The sequence below is a fragment of the Desmodus rotundus genome, chromosome 8 (genome assembly GCF_022682495.2).
Source record: "Desmodus rotundus isolate HL8 chromosome 8, HLdesRot8A.1, whole genome shotgun sequence".
In the NCBI taxonomy this organism is placed as follows: Eukaryota; Metazoa; Chordata; class Mammalia; order Chiroptera; family Phyllostomidae; genus Desmodus; species Desmodus rotundus.
The window spans coordinates 54,903,034-54,927,427 of record NC_071394.1 but is presented as its reverse complement, the minus strand read 5'-3'; the positions used below and the strand labels follow the sequence as shown (position 1 = coordinate 54,927,427).

General features: G+C 37.3%; 1 protein-coding gene and 1 pseudogene across 2 annotated transcripts; both read left to right on the top strand.

The window, feature by feature from the left end:
* The first annotated feature begins 2,295 nt into the window (after positions 1-2,295).
* ELOC (elongin C) lies at positions 2,296-23,456 on the top strand. Of its 2 annotated transcripts, none has more exons than XM_024578301.4 (4): positions 2,296-2,437; positions 14,131-14,184; positions 15,285-15,428; positions 21,603-23,456. In XM_024578301.4, the coding sequence occupies exons 2-4, from the start codon at positions 14,181-14,183 to the stop codon at positions 21,791-21,793; spliced, it is 339 nt and encodes a 112-aa protein (XP_024434069.1). In that variant the 5' UTR covers positions 2,296-2,437; positions 14,131-14,180; the 3' UTR covers positions 21,794-23,456. The 2 variants fall into 2 exon arrangements, with proteins under 2 accessions (XP_024434069.1, XP_045042008.1); XM_045186073.3 differs by lacking the exon at positions 2,296-2,437 and adding an exon at positions 2,639-2,734.
* On the top strand, positions 21,365-21,459 carry LOC112320898 (U6 spliceosomal RNA; annotated as a pseudogene).
* Positions 23,457-24,394: the final 938 nt, after the last annotated feature.

Below are 24,394 nucleotides of genomic sequence, written 5' to 3'. Positions count from 1 at the left end.
CTATTCTTCCCAGCATTATTATCTTTTTCAAAGAACCGTATCTTCTCAAGATGTGCCCAAAGTAGGATAGCTTCAGTTTTATCCGTTGCCTCCAGTAATGTTTCAGGCTTAATTTTTTCTAAGACACACTTGTTCATCTTTTTGGCAAATCAGGATATCCATAGAGGTCTCCTCCCACACAATATTTCAAATGAAACAATTTTTTTCCTAACAGTCATCTCCACTGTCCAACTTCACATCTGTACATAGGAGACTATGAGGGCGTGGATGGTCTGAGCCTTGGTCTCTCATGACATATCTTTGCTCTTGGAAATCTTGCGAAATACTTCCACTGCTGCCCTTTCAAGTCTTGCCCTTGTCTTGATATCCTGATTGCAGTCTCCATTTGAACTGATGAGAGAACCAAGGTAAATCTTTAACAATTTCAATGTTTTTGTGGTCTATGTTAAAGTTGCATATTTTTTCTGTAGTCATTTTTTTTTTTTTTTGTCTTCTTGATATTCAAATGCAGTCCAACTTTGGCACTTTCTTTTTCGCTATTATCAAAAGTCATTTCAAATCGTTGCTACTTTCTGCCAGTAAGATGGTGTCATCTGCATATCTTAAGTTACTGATATTTCTTTTACCAATTTTCACTCCTCCTTCCTCTGGGTCTAGCCCATTTTTTCATATAATATGTTCTGCATAAAGATTAAATTAACAGGGAGACAGAATGCACCCGTGTCTGACACCTTTGCCTGTAGGAAACCATTCTCTCTCTCCATATTCTATCCTGACAGTGGCTTCTGTCAACAACACAGGCTACACCTCAGAACAATCAAGTGCATGATCCGTGTAAAAGCTCATGGAAAAAACAAACATCTGCAATTTCTGCATTTTTATAATAAACATGTATACTGATTACATAAATAATATTTTAAAATAAAATAAAATTCTGCACAAAAGAAAAACAAGTCTTACCCTAGATTCTAACCTTAAATCTGGCATTAGCTAGCTTCAATATCCTCACCTGGAAAATTTTATCATTCTGTAGATTACTATCACCCTGTATAGGGTGATAATGCAGCGAGCAAAAAAGGGCAAGATAGGAGAGAAAAAGACACTTCAGAAGTAAAGAAGAAAAAGTCTGAAAATGGGTCCACAGCCTCCTCCCCTCCAAACTCTGAGTATCATTACAACCAAAAAAGTTTTAAAATTTTTGCAAAGACTTTGATAAGTTAACCCAGGAAAGTCTTTCGGTAAAAAGCAATACAGTTTATCTGCCAAATCAACTAAAAATGTCTTCCAGGCAAAAATCATTAATTAGGTCCACAAGCTTTGGATCGTCTGTATCTGTTTCCCGTTATGGCGCTATAGTGCTTAGTTGAGTAACTTGCTGTGGTGAGCTTTTTGTTCCTACTTTCCCTACTGGCGACAGTCCTCTAAAAAGTGTGAAGATTTAGCTCTTTCAGCCTTCCTGGAAGGGTGCCTGATGTTAACCACAGGAAAGCAAGTAAAAAGGATAGGTGGGTCGACACAGAGCAAGAGAGGGTGCGGGGGCAGAGGGGGCGTGGAGTAACAAAGATGGTCTCAGAATTAACTGATGGCTGCAGAGGCCTGAATTTCTGTGAATAATCTCCGAATCCAGAAGAGCTGAGCAACCCCGGGGACGGGAGGGGACGGAGGGGAGGGGCAATTTTCGGAAAACACTGAACAGTACCGGGAAGAGAGGAAATGAGGCCAGCCGATTGCGCGAGCAGTTGAGAAGCTCTTCAAATACGCCCTGCAACTTCTCAACAACAGACGTTGCTTCCTAAAAAACACGATCTTACTAGCATAGAAACCGCATTCCCACCTTTCGATCTTTCTTCTGCAGAGTCTCCGACCTCCAAGCGTACCCCCAAAAGAGAGGCAGGAACAACCTCTAAAATCGCCCAAATCTTAAAACCCAGCAAGAGAAACTACAAGTCCCAGGATGCACTACTGCCGCGACCAAACCCGACAGAACTGCGTAAGAAACTACAAACCCCAGGATGCAGTGCGGCCTCGACCCCCCCCCCCCCCCCCCCCACGAGCCTCTCTCTGAGAATACCGTGCCTAAGGAGATTAGATCAGGGTCGGCGCTGCAAACTGGGAATCAGAAGGCCTAGTATCATACTGGTTGAGATTTGCCAGTGATTGCTGTGCCCCGACACTGGCCTGGGGTACTGTGGCATTGAGAGAAGGGGGCGCTCTACACTTCCTGTGGACGGAAGTGGAAGACACTCTCTCAGCGCGTCTCCGCCTTACCAGATACTAATCTCCCGCGTGTGGTAGAAAGCGTCCGTGACCCGGCGGAAGTAATTCCTCCAACTGCCCCGGAACCAACGGCGGTAGGCTTCTGGGGTGGGGGGGCGGCCCTGGAGTGGGGGCTGTGGCGGTGTGCCTGGACTTGGTGCGGTGTCTGCGGTGCTAACCGGTGAGTCTCGGGGTTGGGTGGGAACGGAGCTCTGAGTCTGCATGGAGGACGACGGGGGCTCGTACGGGGCGCGCTTGCTGTCCCACTGCCCACCTCTTCCCATTTGGGCGGGGAAGGAACGGAAGCTCCCAACCTCCTCGGGCCTCCTCTGCCTCTGGTTTGGGGGAGGGGAGAAGAGGACGGCCGGACCTTTCCCGGCGCCGTTCGGTGGGCTTGGAAAAGAGTGGAAGGAGGGGCGGCGGCGGAGAGACTGGGCCATCTCTGGGCTGAGCACGCGGAGGGTGGAGTTAGGACATGGTAGCTCTGTGGCTTTTTATTTTTCCTTTCCTCATATGCACTAAGATTCGTTCTTTTCTTGGAGGCAGTCCCCAGTCATAGTAGAGGGCCCTCGCTCTTTCCAGCTGCGGGACCCCGAGAAGTTTACCTTCTGGGCAACTTACTGGACCATCTCTGGCCGACTTGGTGGTTTGAGGCTGTGGCTCATCTACCTCCCAGTCTTACCTGAAAGGAGGTATCTAGCGCCAAGTACAGTGGTCCCTGAGTTTCTCTTATGAAACTAAAACCTCTTTAGTAACTATAGCTGTGGAGTTCGTGTCATAAATTGTCAGCATTTCTGCTCTGCATCGTCTTCAGTGTAGAAAACAACTGAAATCCTTTAGAGTTTTAAAACCTAAAATTTTCAGACTGCCAGATTTGCTTTTTGATCCCCCTGTAGTTTTCGGTTAAGTGGACTAAAATAATAAATCTCTAACCTCGTTTACATCACAGTTTACACGTGGACTCATTCATTCTGGAAATACAATGGCAAGGATACTGCTATGGTCCCAGTCATCATGGATGTTATTGTTTATTGCTAGTGATTTGGGCTTCAAACTTCATTTTTTAATGACTCTCCTTTTTTCCTTATACATGAGATATTATCTGCCACTCCAAAGTTAAGGACGCCAATTTAATTGCTTTATGGTAATTTTGAAATAAGGCAGTAATTTGTAGTCAGAAGTTATGCAGGCTTATGTATCAAGTCCTAAAGTAATATTAACTTATGTCTTATAAATGCTGTTTGCCGGGGCAGGGTGGGCGGGGTGGTAGATTTTTCAGTACTAGAAAATAATCTGGAAAATCTTTGCAGTTACACTCATACATGTTGATGCATTTTAGCTAACCTGTGCTTAACGTTTACAATTCCTAAGATCAAAAAAGCCCATCCAGTGGTGCCTGAAATTTAAAGCCTTGATTATTTAAAAAAAAAAAAAAAAAAACAGTGGTCCCATTTATTAGAGAAATATTTACTGAGCTTCCACTATATGCCCCTATATAGTCCTGCCCTCCTGGAGCTTGAAGAAAGAGGATATACAGAAAGTATGCAAATATCAGTTTCAGGTGGTGATGAATGTGAAGAAAATATGGCGAGATTAGAGTTAGATTAAGTCAGAGTGAGTAGGTTGGGGTTGTCTAATTTTGATTGGGATGTGAACAAAGAAGATCTACCTCTCTGAAGAGTTGATGTTTTGCTTGAAGACTGAAATGATGAGGAAAATGTGCGGGAAGAAATTTAAGATAGCATTAACTGCAAATTCAACCTTATGGAAGGAGGAATGAACCTGACCTATTATAATTCTAAGGATGCCACTGTGGCTGGTACATAGTGAAGGAAGAGTGATGGGAGATGAATTCAGGGTGATTAACAAGGTCTAAATATAAATAAGATGGACCTTGATACTCATTTTTCTGTCTGTAATGAGAAGCCATTAGAGGATTTTGATCATGGGAGCGACAACTGATTTATGCTTTCGACGACTAGTTTTGGGGTGGAGAATAGACCAAGTTGGAGGAAAGCAGGGAAACCAGCTCCTTAAGGAGGCTCAATTATAGTCCAGCTGAGAAATGGCGGCTTAAACTAGAAGTGTTGAGTTGTAAGTTAGTGAGAAGTGTTTTGATTTAGAATGTAATTTTAAGATGGAGCCAAATGGGTCTTTCTTTCATGCCTGGGACTAAAACAGACAAACAAACAACAAAAAACTTTTTTTTGAGAAATTGTTTTGCCTGAGCACCTGGGTGAACTGAAATGAGGAAGGCTGGCGAGGGTGCACTGGTTTACTGAGGAATAAATCAGGAGTTCCTTAAAGGATGTACTGAGTTTGGTAACTAGTATACAGCTCAGAATATGTGCAGTAGCCAAGTTGGATTTGCACTACTGTTTCTCAGGGGATATGTCTGGCTAAAGAGATAACTTGGGAATCAAACTTTATAAGTGATATTTAAATCTTTGGACTGGAGGACATCAGTAGAGAGTGTTAATGGAGAAGAAGGAGGTGACTGGGAGCACTCTGGTCAGCAGAGCAAACTGATGGAAGCAGAAAAGTGTAGCATCAGTAATACTAAGAGTAGGAAACTTCAGGAAGGAGGCAGTAAGTCTACTCCGAATAAGAGGAGGATTAAAAATTGATCATGTGACCAAGTAAAGTAGGTGAAATTTGATAAGAGCCCTTTGAATGAACTAGTGGGCCAAAAGTGATCAGAGTGGGTTAAGGAGAAATGAATGATAGTGGTATTACAGCATTTTTATGAGTTGATGGGGATAATGGCAAGAAAATCTTTGGATAAATGTCCTCACGTGGAAAGGTTGGCCCTGGATAGAAGGATGGTTTCTACTTTTGAAACAGGAGGGTGGACAGAGTATATGGTATACAGGGAAGGGGGACCCAAAAAACTAAAATTACCTTCTGGAGGGCGGGCCCCTTGAAGACTTCCACCGCTAGGTGAGTGTTCTAGGAACCCATCTATAATCAGTGTACCAACTGGCATTGTTGCAAGAGGCTGCGTTCCACATCAGTAAATTTTTTTTTTTTGAAGACTCAGCGCCTTTGCCCATTTCATGATGGGTGATTTACAAGCACACTTGCCCATACCACTGAGTGTTCAGCAGTTTTTGACCAAAAACAGCATGACCCTCGTGCCCCACGCTCCCAGTTCACCCAGTCTCACCCCGAGTGACTTTTTTGTTTCCCGAATGAAAAAAAGTCCTCAAAGGGAAACATTTTTGCTGATGTGGAAGAGGTAAAACAAAAAATGGCAGAAGCTCTGAAAGGCATCAAAATCCAAAGTTCAAAAATTGTTTTGAGCAGTAAGAAGTCTCAATAGGTGTATTGCATCAAATGGAGAGTACTTTGAAAGTTACTGGTTTAAAAGTGTAAGAAGACATACACCATTTTTTATAAATAAATTTTGGAGGGGTTGGGTCCCCCATCCTACACGCAGGTAGGATGAAAGAGGAAAGGTAAGGCTTAGTGATTGTTTCCATTTTGATGAAGTAAGTGGTCAGGGCAGGGAAGAGCGGTATTGGAGGTTTCAAAGAAGCTGTAAATTTTCTCAGAGTAGGAAAGCCAATTTGCTAGGAGGATCCAAGTGCTTATTTAAAGGGTATAGGCATGAATTTAAAATTAAGAACAGCCGGTATGGTTGTGACTTTTCTCTAGCCATATTCAGTTCTTTGGTTGAGGCCTGAGCTAGGCAGAGAATTGGGTTTGGCAGGGTTGGGATTTGGGTGAGCACATACGAGAGGGCAGGGAGTTAGGGGATATAAGAACAATGAGACATGGGTGGTACCAGTCCTGATGAACTCTTAACAGCGGGTTAAATAAATATAAGAAAACAAATATAATTATCTCCCATTACAAAAAAATATAGTATGTATAAATATATATAAACTTCAAATGGAGATGCCAGTTTCATCACGATAATTTTCCTTATAATTTTGTCATATAATTAGGCAATAGTTTGTAATCAGAAGTTATAATCAGCCTTATATATCAAGTTCTAAAGTAGTATTAGTTTGTCTTATAAAAGGCTTGTTTTGGGGGATTTCGTGTATTTTTCAGTACTAGAAAATCTGGAAAATCTTTGCAGTTACACTGATACGTCTTAAACCATTTCAACTGACTTGTTCTAAATGTTTTTTTTTATATATTTATTTTTAGCCCAGTATTTTAAAGTTCTTTTAAGTCATTTTATAATGTAAGAATCTATACTTAAGTATTTGCTATATAGTGGGACTATTTGCTTATACTTCTTAACCAAACAAAGGAGTTCGGAGATCATTGTCTAAGGGAGATTATACAGATTACAGGGGTGAGATAAACTCAGTAGAAACACAACATGGGAGCTGGAAAGCTCTGTGCTGTGTGGGAGCAGCTCTGTTTAATAAAGATGGGAAATTGGGGATTCCAGGTATTTGTTGTAGAGGGAGGGTGAATTACTGATGAGCTCAGTCATGAAATGGTAGAGTTGGGAGGAACTTAAGACACAATTAAGCCCCCCCGCTTTTTTTTTTTTTTTTTTTTGAAATTTAGGAGGTGAAGAAACAAGTCTTATCACTTAACCTATTTGAGTCTCAAGATAGAAATGTGAAGATAACTGAGTTAGTTGTAGGAAATATGAAATTCCAGAAATCATGTACAGGAATACATGTTTTATACACTTGTTTTATAACTAACAATTTATGTTAATGTGAAGAATTGTGAGACTGATGTTTGGTTATAATTTCATGATGTGTCTATGCCCTGGAAGTCTTTAAAGGGCATAAAGAATTAGAATTCAGCCTTGGCTGGTATAGCTCAGTGGATTGAGTGTGTGGGCTGTGAGTCAAAGGGTTGCTGGTTCGATTCCCAGTCAGGGCATATGCCTGGGTTACAGGCCAGGTCCCCAGTGAAGGCCATGTGAAAGTCACCCACACATTGATGTTTCTCTTCCTCTCTAAAAATAAATAAATAAAATCTTTTTAAAAAGAGGAAAATGCCTAGAACATAGAAGAAGAATGGTTGATCCTGATATATGTCTTTAAACAAAAGAATTAGAATTCAGACTTAATTCTGTTGTGAAAGGTGGAATACTGTCCCCTTTCTTAGTCACTTCCTTCCCCCAATATAAACAATAATATTTCAGTAAACTTAAATAGATGTTTCCGAGAAAGGACACTTTTTATTGTGGTTATCTGAAAGTTCCAGTTTGTTAAAGGCCATAATCAAGGAAAAATATGAAAAGAATCAACCTTGGCCAAAAGCATGATGCCATTGAAAAACTATTTTGTTGGAAAGCTGAGGAAAATACTATGTGGCAGGTACATTATTGTATGAGCTTTACTCTGTTAACATTACCACGTAATTACCATTGTGTGCTAGATATGTGGATCATAAAGAAAGAACCTTCCTGCCTTGGAGAACTTACAACTACGGGTAATTGGTGTCAGATAGATCTAAAAAGACATACTTACAAGGCGGCTGTGAAACATTTGTAGTTAATAGTGGAGAAAACTGTGAATTGCGCAGTGGAGGAAAACGTGAAAAAGGATCCTTTTTGCAAAGAGTATTAATATTAAGACCATTTACCTAAGAGTTAAATACGGGAGCATTGTTATGAGTTGCATGGCCAGAATGAGAATTTTTAAACTCATCCTCAGAGACATGAAATCAGTGACACTATAAGCACATGCTAGGCAGGATATTTTGATGTCTTCTTACAGATTGGAAGTGTGTCCTAGCTTGTGTCAATTTCTTTTATGTGGCCAAAGCCACTTCAAATAGCCTGAACATTAGTTAATTTTTGGTTAATGTAATTTACTTTGTTTTCCAGTTAATCATATTACATATAGTTAATAATCATCAGGTTGACTGACCATTATTCCCTTCATTTGCTGCTTGGTTCTACATGCTTATTTGTTGCTTTTTAAAAATAAGCTTTAAGTCATAGTTTTCTAGTTACTTACACTTTTGAACGTGTGTTTTTATGCATTTATTTATCTGCAGGAAACATAAATAAGCAAGAAGTCGCTTATTTTACATAATGGCATCAAACTGTACCTGTCATTCTAAAATGCTTTTTAAAAAATGAAGTTTTTCTCGGTGACTGCCAGATGGGAGAGAGTTGGGGGGTTGGGCAAAAAGGTGAGGGGATTAAGAAGTACAAATTAGTTGTTACAGAATAGTCATAGGGATCTAAAATACAGCATAGGGAATATAGTCGATAATAGTCTAATATTAAACTATGTATGGTGTCAGGTAGGTACAAGTTATATCAGAATGATCACTTAATAAGTTATGTAATGTCTAATCACTGGGGTTGTACACCTGAAACTAATATATGTCAACTGTAATTGAAAATGAAAATAATTTAAAAAATGAACAATTTATCTTGGCATGGGGAGGTAAAGTACAGCATAGGGAATATAGGTAATAATAATGTAATAACTCTGAATGGTGCCAGGTGGGTACTAGAAATACTGGGGGTGGGGAGAACTCTTTGTAAAGTATATGATTGCCTCACCACTCTGCTGTACCCCTGAAACTTTTACAAAATAATATTAAATGGAAACTGTAATTGAAAAATAAAATTAAGGGAAAAAAGGGTTAGCCCTGTCTGGTTTGGCACAGTTGATAGAACGTTGTCCTATGAACCAAAAGGTCAGGTTTGATTCCCAGTCAGGGCACATGCCTAGGTTGAGGTTTCTGTCCCGTCCCATTCAGGATTCACTCCCTTTCTCTCTCCCGCCTTTCCCTAATCAATAAGTATGTCCTCAAGTGAGGTTAAAAAATAAAATAAATTTTAAAAGTATATTTAATTGATTATGCTATTAAAGTTGTTCCAATTTTTCCCCCTTTGTGCTCCTCTGCCAGGTACCCCATTCCCTCCAGCAATCCCCTCCTTTCTTGGTCATGTTCATGGGTCATGCACATAAGTTCTTTGGCTACTCCATTTCCTATACTGTTCTTAATATCACCCTGTCTATGCTATAACTACCAATTTGTATTTCCTAATCCCTGCACCTTTTCTCCCATTCTCCCCCTTTCCACCTCCCAGCTGATAACCCTTGAAGTTATCTCTATGATTCTCTTACCATTCTGCTTGTTTGATTAGTTTGTTTTTTAGATTCAGTTGTTGATAGTTGTGAATTTGTTCTACTTTCATGTTCATAGTTTTGATCTTTTTCTTATATAGTTCCCTTTAGGGTTTCATATAATAATGGCTTGGTGATGATGAACTCCTTTAGTTTTACCTTGTCTGGGATGCACTTTATCTGCCCTTTCATTCTAAATGATAGCTTTGCTGGATTGAGTAATCTAGGTTGTAGGTCCTTGCTTTTCATCACTTTGAGTACTTCTTGCCAGTCCCTTCTAGCCTGCAAAGTACCTTTTGAGAAATCAGCTGAGAGTCTTAAGGGAACTCCTTTGTAGGTAAGTCTCTGCTTTTCTCTTGCTGCTTTTAAGATTCTCTCTTTATCTTCAAGCTTTGGCATTTTAATTATAATGTGTCTTGGTGTGGTCCTCTTTGGGTCCAACTTGTTTAGGACTCTGTCCTTCCTCGACTTGTATGTTTATTTCCTTCACCAAATTAGGAACATTTTCTTTCATTATTTTTTGAAATAAGTTTTCAATTTCTTGTTCTTCTCTTCTCCTGGCACCCCTATGATTCAGATGTTGGCACATTTAAAGATGTCCCAGAGGTTCCTAAGCCTATCTTTTTTTTTTTTAATTCTTTTTTCTTCCTGTTGTTCTGATCGAATGCTTTTTTTCTTCCTTGCGTTCCAGATTGTTGATTTGATTCGCAGCTTCATCCCCTCCATTCTTGGTTCCCTGTAGATTTTCCTTCATTTCACTTAATGCAACCTGTATTTCTGCCTGGGTCTTTTTTATGCTGTTGCAGTACCCAGTGAGTTTCTGGAGCATCCTGATAAGCAGTGTTTTGAACTGTTGCTTATCTCCATGTCATTTAGTTCTTCTTCTGGAGTTTTGTTCTCTTCTTCTATTTGGTCCATATTTTTTTGTCTCCTCATTTTGGCAGCCTCCCTGAGTTTGTTTCTGTGTGCCAGGTAGAGCTGCTTTGACTCCATCTTAGTAGTGTGGCCTGTGGTAAAAAAGTCACCCATCTGGATGAATGTGGCTTCTTTTAAATCCTTGGTTGCTGGACTTCCATACATACTGATTTTCTGACGAATCTGGGTTATGCTTGTTCTGTAGTCTAGTTGTAATCTTTGCTGAAGTTGTGCATGGAGGCAAAGTGTGGTTACAATTTTTTTCAAACTGGCCTTCAGCCGGTTTAAACAACTTAATTTCGAGTTGCCCTCAGTGTTGCTCTGGCTGGTGTGGCTAAGTTGGTTGGAGCATTGTCCCATAAATTGAAGGGTCGTGGGCTTGATTCTTTGTCAGGACACATAGCTGGGTTGCAGTTTCAGTCCCTGGTTGGGGCACTCAAGCAGCACTGGAACTGATGCATTGACACCTGACTCCATCAAGCCGTTTTAACAGCAAATTCCTTTGACTCCATGACCTAATGATTCCAAAGTAATTATAGACCCTGGCTGAGGCTCATACCTGCAACCTGGGTGTGTGCCCTGGCTGGGAATCCAACCTGCAACCCTTCAGGCTACAGCAAAAAAATAAAATTTTATTTTGGTATTTTCATGTCATAGCAAATATAGATTTAACTTTTTCCTTTTTCACTGCCCCATAATATTTTATAAGTACAGATATACTGTTTTTTATTTAGCTCATTCCTTAGTTAGTGAACCTTTTAAGGTATTTTCAGTTTTTCACTTGTACACATATTATTGTAAAGAACCTACTTGCCTTTGCACACAATGCCAGGGTTTCTCTAAAGTACATACCAAGAAGAATTGGTCTCCTGACAATTCTGCTACTGTCTTCCAAAACTGTCATTTGGTATCACACATTTCCCCTCCCCTTAACACTGATTCTTAGCAAGTTTGAATATTTGTTTGCATTTTACTGATTACCATTGAGACCGAGCTTTTTTTTACAGGTCTGTAAGCCATTTGTATTTTTTTCACCTATTTTTCCAGAATGGTGTTTTTACATGGGTACTTTAATCTGCAGTGTATTTGTGAGTGACATGAGACAACTAACATCTTTTCCAAGTAAATATGCAATGTAAAAAAGATACAAAGAATAGATTTATTTGCAGCTGTTGCTATAATCTTACTTAAATAATATGAGCAAATTAACTAAAAACTTGGAACTATTAAGATGGAGGGTTACAAGATAAACTTACTGAATTTTAAGAGCTTTTTTTAAAACTCAGCAATAACCTTTCAGAAAGTATAATAGGAAAACAGGTCCCATTTATAATAAAAACTATATCCAAAAGTAGACCTAACAAGAAATCTGTAGTAACTAAAAGGGAATTGCTCAATCATACAGCAAAACATGTTTATAATGCTATTGTAATTAAAACTGGGTATATTTGTCAGGTATAAACAGGTTGATGGAACAAAATATAGTCCAAAAATCCATGTAGCACTATAGTGTATGAAAATTTCAAATCAGAAATAGGATAGGCTGTTTGTTCAAAGATCTTTTCAGTGTTCAATGATACTAGATTCAAAACTGATTTCAGTGTAGGCCCTAGGCTTACCCAGAATTTCTATTTGTTACCAAAAAAATTTAAAAACCTCGAAACACTTATGTTTATATATAATACTTTAAGGGCACAGTGACGTCTCAGGCAGGCCTCTGTTTACACTTTGTCTTCTGCCTAAACCTGCTCTCAACCCACACTCCTCGACCAGTTAGTTGCTTTTACCTGCCTAATTCACATTTCTAGAACTCAGCTTAGTTATGGAATAGATGCTCAAATGTTCAGATTTTTGCCACTGCAAACTTAGATTTCTATAGGTAATTTGTGGGTTAAGTCCAAATTTAACATTTTACATTTTTTAGCTCCTAACTCGGATTTAGTATTTGCCCTTAATTCTTGCTATCGATATACTCTGTTAGTGATGGGAATGTTCCCCCTCCCCCTTTTACCCTTGTATAAATGGTGGAATTGATTTACTATATTAAAAAGTCTGTGGAGGAACTGTTGCTACCCAAAGGGATTCTATGATTTGACTTTGCATGGTTGCCTAGCTACTGCTAGTTAAGTAAACATTCTATATATATTTTGCTCTGAAAAATTTTCAGACAAAAGTTGGCACTTGAAATTCTTGTTTTTCTGGCTTTTCTAGCATTTTGCCCTTTTTTGTTTTGTATTGCTTGTGTTTTAGAAGAATGATTACAAAGCAGTATTAACAGAAGAAAGTAATTACTGATGAATTTTTAATTGCCTACCATTATTATCATAAAATGACATAGTACTGTTTTTAAATTTTAGAGAAGGTTCTAAGAAAATATACCAGCCACTTTCAGCAGTACTGGATAGGAAGTTTCAGCTGGAGCCAGAATTTTTTAACTATGGCAGTATGGAAATGGAAGGGGATTTGGGCTATAAAACCTACCTACCTAGGTTTAAATCTTCCAGCTGCCACTTAAGCTGTAGAAGCCTTGAGCAAGTAGCAGCCTTTCAGTGTTTCTTTATCTTTAAAATGGGAACTGCCTTGGCTGGTGTGGCTCAGTGGATTGAGTACTGTGCTTGCTGCCTGCAAAAGGGTCACACTGGTTTGATTCCTGGTCCCAGCACATGCCTAGGTTGTCCACCAGGTTCCCGGTTGGGGCTTGAGGCATTCAAAAGGCAACAAATTGATGTTTCTCTTAGCACATTGATGTTTTCTCTGCCTCTCTTTCTACCCCTTTTCCCCTCTCTCTAAAAATAGGTAAATAAAATATTTAAAATGGATACAATAATTCCCTTGTGAAAGTGTTGTTTTAAAATAAGGTAATGTATATAAGTCATTTAATCCAATGTTTACCACTTAAAAGGCCCTCAAATTTTTGGTAATAGTGCTATATTGCCACTGCTGCCCTAACCCCACATTAGAAATGATACTTTAAATATCTCTCAGTGCTTAGCAAGTGTGCTAGACTAGTAAATTTGATTTCTGCTCCCACTATAACACTATGTGGAACAAGTTATTCATCTTTGTTTTTTAAGGTGAGGAATGACATAGGTTATCTCCAAGTTCCTTTCTTGCTCTAAAATGTGTTCCATTTTATTGACCCTTCCCTTAAGGGTAGAATTAAAATATTGGTCAGAAATTTCTTAGAGAAAAGAATTACGAGGGTATGCTGTTTTCCTCATAATAGCATAAAAATAATACTGGTATTAATAAAATCCTCCTTTGAAAACATGTTAAAATACAAGTTACTGTAAACATGAGCCCTTTTCATTTAGCAATCACCTAATTTTTAAAATTTAAGATTTCTTCAAATATTACACATTTTTATCACTCTCCTGTTAAATTTCAGAACTTTGGTAGCCTACGCGCAGAAGGGATGGAACGGTAAAATGTATTTTAGATGTTCACATTTACAAAAGAAGAGCGCGAGCTTTATGTTTTTTATTCTCATGAAAGCTACTTCATGTCCTTGTATTTATCACGTTGTCATTTATTCGACAAATACTTGTTTTAGTATCTACCAGTATCAAGTTGAACAGTGTATATAGGAAAATGATTAAGGCCAAGGATCTATTGAAGTTCAGTTTAGGTCCTAATAAAAAGCATCTGTATTTTTAAGTTGTTGTCACAATAGTTGCCATAAAGGAAAAATAAACCAGTAAATCTGTATCTCAACTTTATTGTCTCAGGTGTTCAGAAACTTGTCACTATTTATTGCAGTGGCTTGGAACTTCTTGCTTGAGAGAGAGAGAGACAGGCAGGCAGACTTGTAACCCCAAGGACATACTAAATAGCGGTGAAAACATGTTATTTCAGCATTAGTCTTAATATAGCATTGTTATATTTTCAGGAAACTGCTAAACTTCCTGTGGAAGTGAAGTAGAATTTCATAAGAACATAATGGGTAAGTTTCATAAGAAAATAACGGGTAAGTATTTCACCTAGTAGAAGCTGGTTTTTCTTCTCAAAGGTAGGCCTTCGATGTCAGTGAATGCAAGTTAGAAAATGGTCAGAGTAGACCGAAAGTAGTTTTTGAAATCAACAGCTTACATTTACTGTGTATTCTTGAGGACAGATTAGTAACATGTTCTACCAAATAAAGCTTGTGGTTACTAGTGAATAAATTGTACTTTAAGATATTAGAAACTTTCCCAACAGACGTATAAAATGTTTACCTTTCAAAAAATACGAAAAGTATTTCTACTTCTCTCTAGGGCTCCCTAAATTTTTAGAATAAGCCATAAGAAACTTTCTTTCAGATACTGGTAACCATGAATGTTAAAATTCTGTCTGTACAATATCATAGAAGTTATATGTGTGAGAAAAATCTTAGAGGGCTATACAAAAATGTATACTCCCCCAGAAAGTTAAATTGAGCTAACCGAAGGCAGCATGACAGCAATGGGTGTGCTGGTAGCAAGTGAAATCTAGGCACTCTATCGCCTCACCTCTACTTTCCATTTTTAAAGACTGACGTTTGTCTGTGTTCATTACTTTCATTTGTGCAATAATTTAAACTGAGCAATATATTCTTTTCATAGTCATTTTTATGGATCATGAGTAAATTCCTGAGTTAAGGAAGCCAAATTTACAATTTGGGCTCATCAGAAGTTGCGTTCACATGGTATATAAACATTCATTCATAAACACGCTATGCATCCTATTTGTACCATGAGTACTCAGGTGATAGAATTAAAGTTTTATTACTTGAATGTTTTAGTCTTTAAATTTAAATGTGCTGCTGTAGTCACAAAAATATTGTTAGTAATATTTCCTTGAAAAATACTGGTAAATTTTCATCCGAAGTACAATCCTTGAATGTAAATTTTATTCTGACATTGGAAAATGTATAGAGAATAATAAACAAGAAGTCTAAAAACTTTAAAATCTTGGTCGCTGTTACCCTCCAGAAATCTTTCTGGTGTGAGTTCTTTAAACCTTGGTAAACCTGTTTATTGTCAATAAATTTTGTGATTCAAAAATCATTTTACTACTTTACTTTAGATGGAGAAGAGAAAACCTATGGTGGCTGTGAAGGCCCTGATGCCATGTATGTCAAATTGATATCTTCAGATGGTCACGAATTTATTGTAAAGAGGGAACATGCATTAACATCAGGAACAATAAAAGCCATGTTGAGTGGCCCAGGTAAGAAGATTTCTTTATTTTCTCTTCATTTATCTTCACTTTCAGTGTTTGGTGAATGTATTTTTAAGTTGAATTAAGTGACTTATGACATTTAAAAGAGACAGTAAATATTTGAACATTGCATGATTATGTTGCATTGGGAAAAAGTTGGTTTCTACTGTGTTTAATTTATAGCTATTTACCCTAGTTTCAACAAAACCAAATTGGTTAGTTTGTAATAGGAAGCATCATTCCCCTAGGTTAGTTTCCATGGCCACCTTTCTCAACACAGTACTCTGTTGATTTGTGCTCCTACTTCTAAAGTTTATCTGTAGAAGTTACCACCTCCCAAATGTCTATTCTTAACATTTTCTTCGAGGTAATTTTTTTACCTCAAGAAAAAATTTTCTGAGCATTGGGATTTCTGGAACATATAATTTCTGTGTTTAACTTTTAGAGGAAATACCAAACTTTGCACAGTGACTGAACCATTTTACATTCCTACCAGCAGTGTATGAGAGTTCCTCATGTGGTTTTCTCCCCACATCCTTTATTTGCAGTTGTTTTATTCCAGCCATTTTAATGGGTATGAAGTGGTATCTCATTGTGGTTTTGATTAGCATTTCCCTAATGACTAATGATGTTGAATACATCTTCATGTGCTTGCTGGCTATTTGTGTATCCTCTGGAGAAATGTCTCTTCAAGTCCACTTTTTAAGGGGATTTATCTTTTTTGTTGTTGAGTTGTAAAAGTTCTTTATAAATTCTGGACACTAGATTCTTATCAGGTATATGATATGCTTATAGTTTCTCCCTTTCTGTGGGTTGTCTCTTAATAGTGTGTTTTAATGAATAAAAGTTTTTTATGTGATAAAGCCCAGTTTCTTTTATCCCTTTTGTTGTTTGTGGGGTTTTTTGGAGTCCTGTCTAAAAATCTATTGCCAAATCCAATGTCATGAAGATTTACCCCTATGTTTTCTTACAAGAGTTCAGTGGTTTTAACTCTTATAGTTAGGTCTTTGATTTTAAGTTAATTTTTGTGTGATTATTCTTTAAATGTGGACATACCACTACCATTTGTTGAAGAGACCATTATTTACCCCGTTGAATGGCCTTATTGTTCAAGTTTTGAAATTGAGAAGTGTGAGGCTTCCAACTTTTTTTTTCCCAAGATTATTCTGGCTTTTTGGTGATTCCTTTTCTGTATTTTTTACTATGGATATTTAAAAACATACATGGAAATAGAATAGTATGCCTCCATGTACATAACGTGAGTCATTATCAACATTTTGCCAATCTTGTTTCATCTATCCTCACTTTTTAAAGAATATTTCAAGCAAATCTCTGATGTTGTAATTTCATTTACAAAATTTTGATAGTCCCCCTACACTCTCCCTTTTTTACAGACCATCAGTTTTACAAAGAAACAAGTACATTTATATAATGTCCACATCCTGACTAGCCTTAATGTTTCATCTTGTAAACTCATAATTAGAACTCCAGAGGCTTGATTAGTAGCTGGTCCATTTTACTAGGCAATAATACTTCATAGTTGGTATTATTATATTCTATTGTAATACATCTTTTAGCAATGTCAAGATTGATTAGTGAGCCAGGATTATCAAGCTGATTCATCCATGAACCGTGCTCCAGTTAGACTTCCATATAATGGTTTTGGCATTCATTGTGATTACCACTGAGATATACTTCATTTGGGGTTACAAAACATTGATTTTCTAAATGCATAATTTCTTCGGCACTTATTAATTAGACTTTTCCTTTAAGAAACTATTTGGTTACTGTGAAATATAGTCTGCACAGGAAAGAAAGAAGAAAGATTTACGAAGAGCCCTGATGTCTTCTAACGGGAACTTAGGAACCCAAGTCTGGGTGCTAGTGGGACTCCTTGCTCCTGGGTTGAATCATTTTCTCCTGGACAGAACTAGGATGTACTTCATGGGGAAAATTACAAACATGCCAAAAATCTTAGTTAAAAATTAAAATTAAAGGATTTTTGCTTTTTTGTAAGCTTCTTCTCCTTTAATTTAAAAATAGCTTTAGTCATCCTGTACATCAAAAAGTTACAGATTCTATGACCAGTCAGGGCACATAAAGGTTGCAGATTTGATCCCCGGTCAGGGAGTATATGGGAGGCAACTGATCAGTGAATGTCTTCCTCTCTCTCTCTCTTTCTCTCTCTCCCTTTCTCCCTCTCCCCACACACACCCCTGTCTCTAAAATCAAAGAGTATATCCTCAGGTGAGAGAATTTAAAAATAAAAAATAAAAATAAGAGCTTTATCTTAAAGATCAAATTTTCAGCTCCAAACTGATGTTTTACATAAGGAGGAATGAAATACTAATACATGCTACAATGTGGATGCACCTTCAAAACATTATACTAAATGAAGAAAGCCATCCACAAAAGGCAGCAAGTTTATGATTCCATTTGTATGAAATATCCAGAACAGTTAAATCCATAGAAATTGAAAGTAGATTGGTGTAATAGAAAGTACAGGTTGGGGGTAGGGAAATGGGGAGTAATTGCTAAGGGGCACAGAGTTTTATTTGGGGGCAGTAAGATGTTTTAGAACAAGATAGATAGGGTGGCTATACAACATTGTGAAATATACACTTCAAAATGGTTAATTTTATGTGATTATGAGGATTTCACCTCAAAAAAAACCCCTAATCCCCCTAATGTTTGTCCAGTCAAGATGGAGGCATAGGTAAACACACCTCTCCTTCGAGTATAACTATATCAAAATATACAACTAGACTACAAAACAAATATCACCCAGAATTGTAGGAAAATCAAGCTGTATGGAAGTCCCAACAACCCAAGATTTAAAGAATCCACATACGTTCTGATGGTAGGAGGAGCAAAGACACAAAGAGGTGCCAGGAGGTGGAGAGGTGCGGAGATAGGAAGCAGCCGTCCCACATCCATGTGTGGTGGATAAAAACCGGGAGGTATACCTCAAGAGCAAGGGATTCCCAGCCCCAGTCCAGACCACACACAGCCCAGGGTTCCAGCTCCAGGAAGATAAATCCCCATAACTTCTGGCTGTAAGAACCAGTGGGGGTTGGGGTAGTGGAAGAAACTGCAGGATCCTCAGACTTCTCCTAAAGGGCCCTCAAAGGACTTGGGACTCATGCAGACCCACCCTCTCAGGGAGTCAGCAACAGCTGGAAGGGCACCGGTGGCATAGGAGGAGACAGTGAAGTGACTGGCAACAGGGCGAGTACCGGGAGAAAGCTTCCTTCTGTGTAAAACTCCAGAGGCCAGACAGTGTCATTGTCCTCTCTCCAAGCCCTCTTCCACACATAGCAACAGAGTGGTGACATGGGTTGCCCACCCTAAGGCTCTGGCCCATACAACTTAACAAGTGCACTTTTCTACAATAGGCCTCACTACTAACACAAGGAGTCAAAGCAGCACTACATAATACACAGAAACAAACACGGGGGCTGCCAAAATGAGGAGACAAAAAAAAGATAGTCCAAATGAAAGAACAGAGCAAAACTCCAGAAAATGGCCTAACTGAAATGAAGATAAGCAACCTAACAGATGGAGAGTTCAAAACATTGCTTATCAGGATGCTCCAGAAACTCACTGGGTACTGCAACAGCATAAAGAAGACCCAGGCAGAAATACAGGTTGCATTAAGTGAAATGAAGGAAAATCTACAGGGAACCAAGAATGGAGGTGATGAAGCCGAGAATCACATCAACAATCTGGAACGCAAGGAAGAAAAAAAGCATTCGATCAGAACAGCAGGAAGGAAAAAGAATTAAAAAAAAAAAAAAAAGATAGGCTTAGGAACCTCTGGGACATCTTTAAATGTGCCAACATCTGAATCATAGGGGTGCCAGGAGAAGAGGAAGAACAGGAAATTGAAAGCTTATTTCAAAAAATAATGAAAGAAAATGTTCCTAATTTGGTGAAGGAAATAAACATACAAGTCGAGGAAGGACAGAGTCCTAAACAAGTTGGACCCAAAGAGGACCACACCAAGACACATTATAATTAAAATGCCAAAGCTTGAAGATAAAGAGAGAATCTTAAAAGCAGCAAGAGACTTACCTACAAAGGAGTTCACTAGACTCAGTGGATTTCTCAAAAGGTACTTTGCAGGCTAGAAGGGACTGGCAAGAAGTATTCAAAAGTGATGAAAAGCAAGGACCTACAACCTAGATTACTCTGTCCAACGAAGCTATCATTTTAAAATGGAAGGGCAGATAAAGTGTATCCCAGACAAGGTAAAACTAAAGGAGTTCATCATCACCAAGCCATTATTATATGAAATGCTATTATATGAAATTATATAACAAAAAGATTATCAAAACTGTAAACATTAAAATTGCAACAAATTCACAACTATCAATAATTGAATCCAAATAATGAAGCAAACAAGCAGAACGGAAACAGAATCATAGATCTGGAGGGTTATCAGTTAGGAGAGGGAAGGGTGATTATGAGGGGAAAGGTGCAAGGATCAAGAAGCACAAATTGGTAGGTACAAAATAGACTGGCATGTTAAGAACCATACAGGAAATGGAGAAGCCAAAGAGCTTACGTTCGTGACCCATGGACATGAACTAAGGTGGATGATGCTGTAGGAAATGGGGGTACCAGATAGAGGGGGACAATGAGGGGAAAATTGGGATTTTAATAGCATAATCAGTATATATATATTTTAAAAACCTGTTTGTCTAGTCTCAAACACTTCATAAGCGCTTACTGCTAATATATATATGTTCAAAAGAGAAAAACTTTGATATTGGCAAACCAAAAGTTAACTTAGTGCTGTGAATTATTTGCTGAATCCTACTCTTCTTTTTCCCCACCTCCCAACCAATGTAGTCATTTGAAAACTTTTAAAATATTACATTCTCAGCCCTGGCTGGTGTGGCTCAGTGGATTGAGCACTGACCTGCAAACCAAAGCGTCACCAGTTCGATTCCCAATCAGGGCACATGCTTGGGTTGCGGGCCAGGTCCCCAGTTGGGGGCATGTGAGAGGCAACCACACATTGATGTTTCTCTCCCTCTCTATCTCCCTCCCTTCCCCTCTCTCTGAAAATAAATAAATAAAAATCTGTTTTTAAATAAAATAAAATATTACAGTCTCAGAAAGTATATTTTTCTGCCCTTTATATTCAGGTCACAGTGCTAGTGCTTGACTTCTAAGAAAATATTTTATTTCTATGAGAAAAGCTAAATAATAAAACCTTTATAATAGCTAAAGAAATTTTGAGAGATCACTAAAAATCATTTACGAAGTGTTACTAAATAAAAGGAAGTCACTGATATGATCTCATTCACATGGTATTTTTAAAAACTAAAGGGGGAAACAGTACAGTTACTCCTGAAAAGATTTTTTAAATAAATAGTATTTCACTTCTTAGTTATTTTTACATGGCAGTTCAGTATAGCACAGGGCTCTTGGTGGTCCATGAAAACTTGATTCCTACTCACACTTGAATAATCCCACCATCAAGATACTTAGGAAAAGTCCCCAAGTATCCAAACTTTGGGAGAGAATTAGAATTTTAAAACTCAGTTTTGATGAATCTCAAGTACTATCTTAAAGATTTTTTTGTATGTTTATACTCTGATATTTTGTTTGATGTTATTTGGGTTTTTTTTTTCCCCCCCGCATTGTAATAGTTTGGTAGGGCTTCCATAACAAAGTACCATGGAGTGGGTAATTTAAACAACAAATTTATTTTCTTGTGGTCCTGAAGGATAGAAATTCTAGATCATGGTGCCAGCAGGGTTGGTTTCTCCTGAGGCTTGTCTCCTAGATGGCCATCTTCTCCCTGTGTCTTCACATTGTCTTCCATCTGCTTGTGTCTGTGACTTAATATCTTCTTACAAGGAGACCAGTCATCAAATTAGAGCTCATGCTAATAATCCTGTTTTGCCCTAATACCTCTTTAAGACCCCATCTCCATGCTCACTTTGGCAGTATGTATGTTAAAATTGGAATGATAGCATGGCCCCTGTGCAAGAATGACATGCAAATTTGTGAAGTGTTCCATATTTAATATGTATCCTGAACAGGAAAAAACAAAACACCCCATCTCCAAATAATCACATTCTGAAATACTGGGGGGTTGGGATTTCAACATATGAATTTCAGAGGAACACAATTCAGCCCATAACAAACATACCTTTTTTTCTTTTATAGGTCAGTTTGCTGAGAATGAAACTAATGAAGTCAATTTTAGAGAAATCCCCTCACATGTGCTATCAAAAGTATGCATGTATTTTACTTACAAGGTTCGCTACACTAACAGCTCCACGGAGATTCCTGAATTCCCAATTGCACCTGAAATTGCACTGGAACTGCTGATGGCTGCGAACTTCCTAGATTGTTAAATAAAATAAATTATAATAAACTGTTAACTTTTTTCAGTATTTAATACCTGTAGTTCAGTTAGAATTTTTTTCATTTATAGCATGTTGCCTGTGTGCAATTGAACTTTCAAGTTCATTGCAAAGCAGATTATCGTCTCTTCTTTTGCATAGCAGAGTTGAAATTTGTTTGCTCCATCAACAAGTTAAGGACATTTTCACAAATTGAGAAATAAACAAATATGCCACTTTGTAGGTAGTTTTGCCTTATCCTTTGGATGTGATTTTTAAATTAGAGCAATGGTGATATAATAAATGCTGAAACTTAGTCATAAATGGACGATATTCTACAGGTAAATATTGGGGCTATGTATTTTTATGTTTTTAGTGGTTTTTTTAAAACCTATTCTGACCTTATAGCTGTCATTAGCATTACTAGAATTATGCAAATAATTGCATTATAAACAAGTTTATAACTTAGCCAAATATTGATTTTTATAACTGTCAAAGACATAAGAGTTGAAATTTCTTATGTGTCTTTTGATAAACTGCAGTATTGTTTAAGTGTATCTTGTCCTTTTGTTTATTGCTACAATTTAAGAACTTTATTTAAAAGCAATTTTGGAAGATTACAAGGTACGGCTTTTGGAGCAGTGACTTTGAACTGTAGTCACATGGTCAGTAAACTACATGACCTTGATTTTACGTGTACTGTGCATTTTGGCCAATCCAAAGTACTGTACTTTCATTGACTATAAAGCTTCCTTTGCCATATTCATCCTTCTTACCTAGACCCTTGTTGTGATTATACTTCTGGTTATTTAAATGTTTTAAAAGACTATGAACGTTACCCAGATCTTAAAAGCTAATCCTTCTGAACTATTCCAGTCTTCCTGCATCAAACTGAAATGTTTTAAAATATGACAAACATGTGAAGAGATGTAGTGCAAATCTTATAATGCACTTTGATGTAGTATACTAGTTACAGTCTATTAGTTAAAATATGTCCCAATAAATATGCCCAACATCTCTGGGTTTTCTACTGAAATCTAACTTATAAAGAGGTCATTCAGCTTTTATACTAAGCAGACAAAAAATATTCAAAAAATATTACAGAATCTCTGCTTAGGCATGGTGAAAGAGCACTGTAGTTTGGTATATTATTGTTTCTTAGTAAATCAAAGCTGTCATTAGGGTCTATAAATATTAAGTTTATAGCTTAGTTCTTCAAGACTAGTTTAATAAGGACCAGTTTTTCTGGAAATTGCAAAAACCATAACAACCAAATTCTATAAATAATTTTCCTCTTAGAAGACTTAACATTGTACTTTCCAGCTTATTGAAAGCAAATATATATGTTAATTGCATATATTTTAGTAACTTCTTAAGACATACTGGTACATATTTTAGTATAGAAGATTATCAAGTACAAGAATTATATTCTGCTACTTGGTGACAAATAATTCCAATTACAAACCTAAATAATGATCTTAAAGGTTAAGGTGATAGCTAGAACCAAGTTTAACTTTGACCGATTTTAGTAGGTTACTTTTTATGTTAGATCCACAAGTAACCTTAAGTTAAAATATTGAAAAAGAACTGAAGGATTAGGAAAAGTTGTATATCTTGTGGCAAATGATACTTGCATGTTAATAAAGGCTCTGTTGACCGAAAGGTTTGATGAACACTTGGTGTTTGATCTTTTTAGCCTTAATTTTCTCTTTTTTCTGAGGATTCATGAAACTATTTGCTTCTGGACATCTTGCCGTATGATTGATTGAATACTAGGGATTTTTATTTGGTTGATTTAAGAGATAAGTTTATATAGCATTGAAACTTGGTAATTAGCTTTCTGACACTTGGTAATTAGTTAACTTTTTAAATTATGTGCAGGTCTCCTTGGTACTTGTTTTCTGCACAGAAAATATTACTACAAAATCCTTTGTTTTATTCAGTTAACATGTCATTTTTGTAGTGTCTAGATTATTTTACGTTTTCTAGATTGTTTATCTTTTATGAAGTTACTAATAGATAGCAAGTCTCCTTTTGAAGAATCTCGATATTAAGAAACACAATTTACTATAAGCAATAAATTCAGCTCATGGTAGAAGGAAGATACATATAAAGGCATCTTGATATTCATGGACCTGTTATCTTAGTGGGTCATTTTGCTAAGTTTATTGGTTATTTTTTCATGAGTTACAAATATTCTGAGAAATTACACAAAATTGCTGTTAAAGATTGAAGAGTGTTTAAATTAATTCTAGTAATTTCTGTCTACCGTATTTTGCCATGTACAGTGCAGTCCCATACATATTTGCACACCCATGTTTTTGGCCCAGGCTTTCAGGGAAAAAAGAAAACTCTTCATTTTAATTTTTTATTTCAATTATTTATTTATTTATATTTAGGAACAAAACTGATTATTGTGTTCCAGGGTATTATTTTGCATGCAGATAACGTTAATGCTTTCTAGGGTTTTAATGCGTAAGCATAAATAAAAGAATTAAAAGCATTTACATAGATAAGGAATTAGGACTGACTATATATAATATGCAGCCTTATTTTTCCCTCTAAAATTTAGGCAAAAAAATGTGTGCATTATACATGGCAAAATAATGGTAT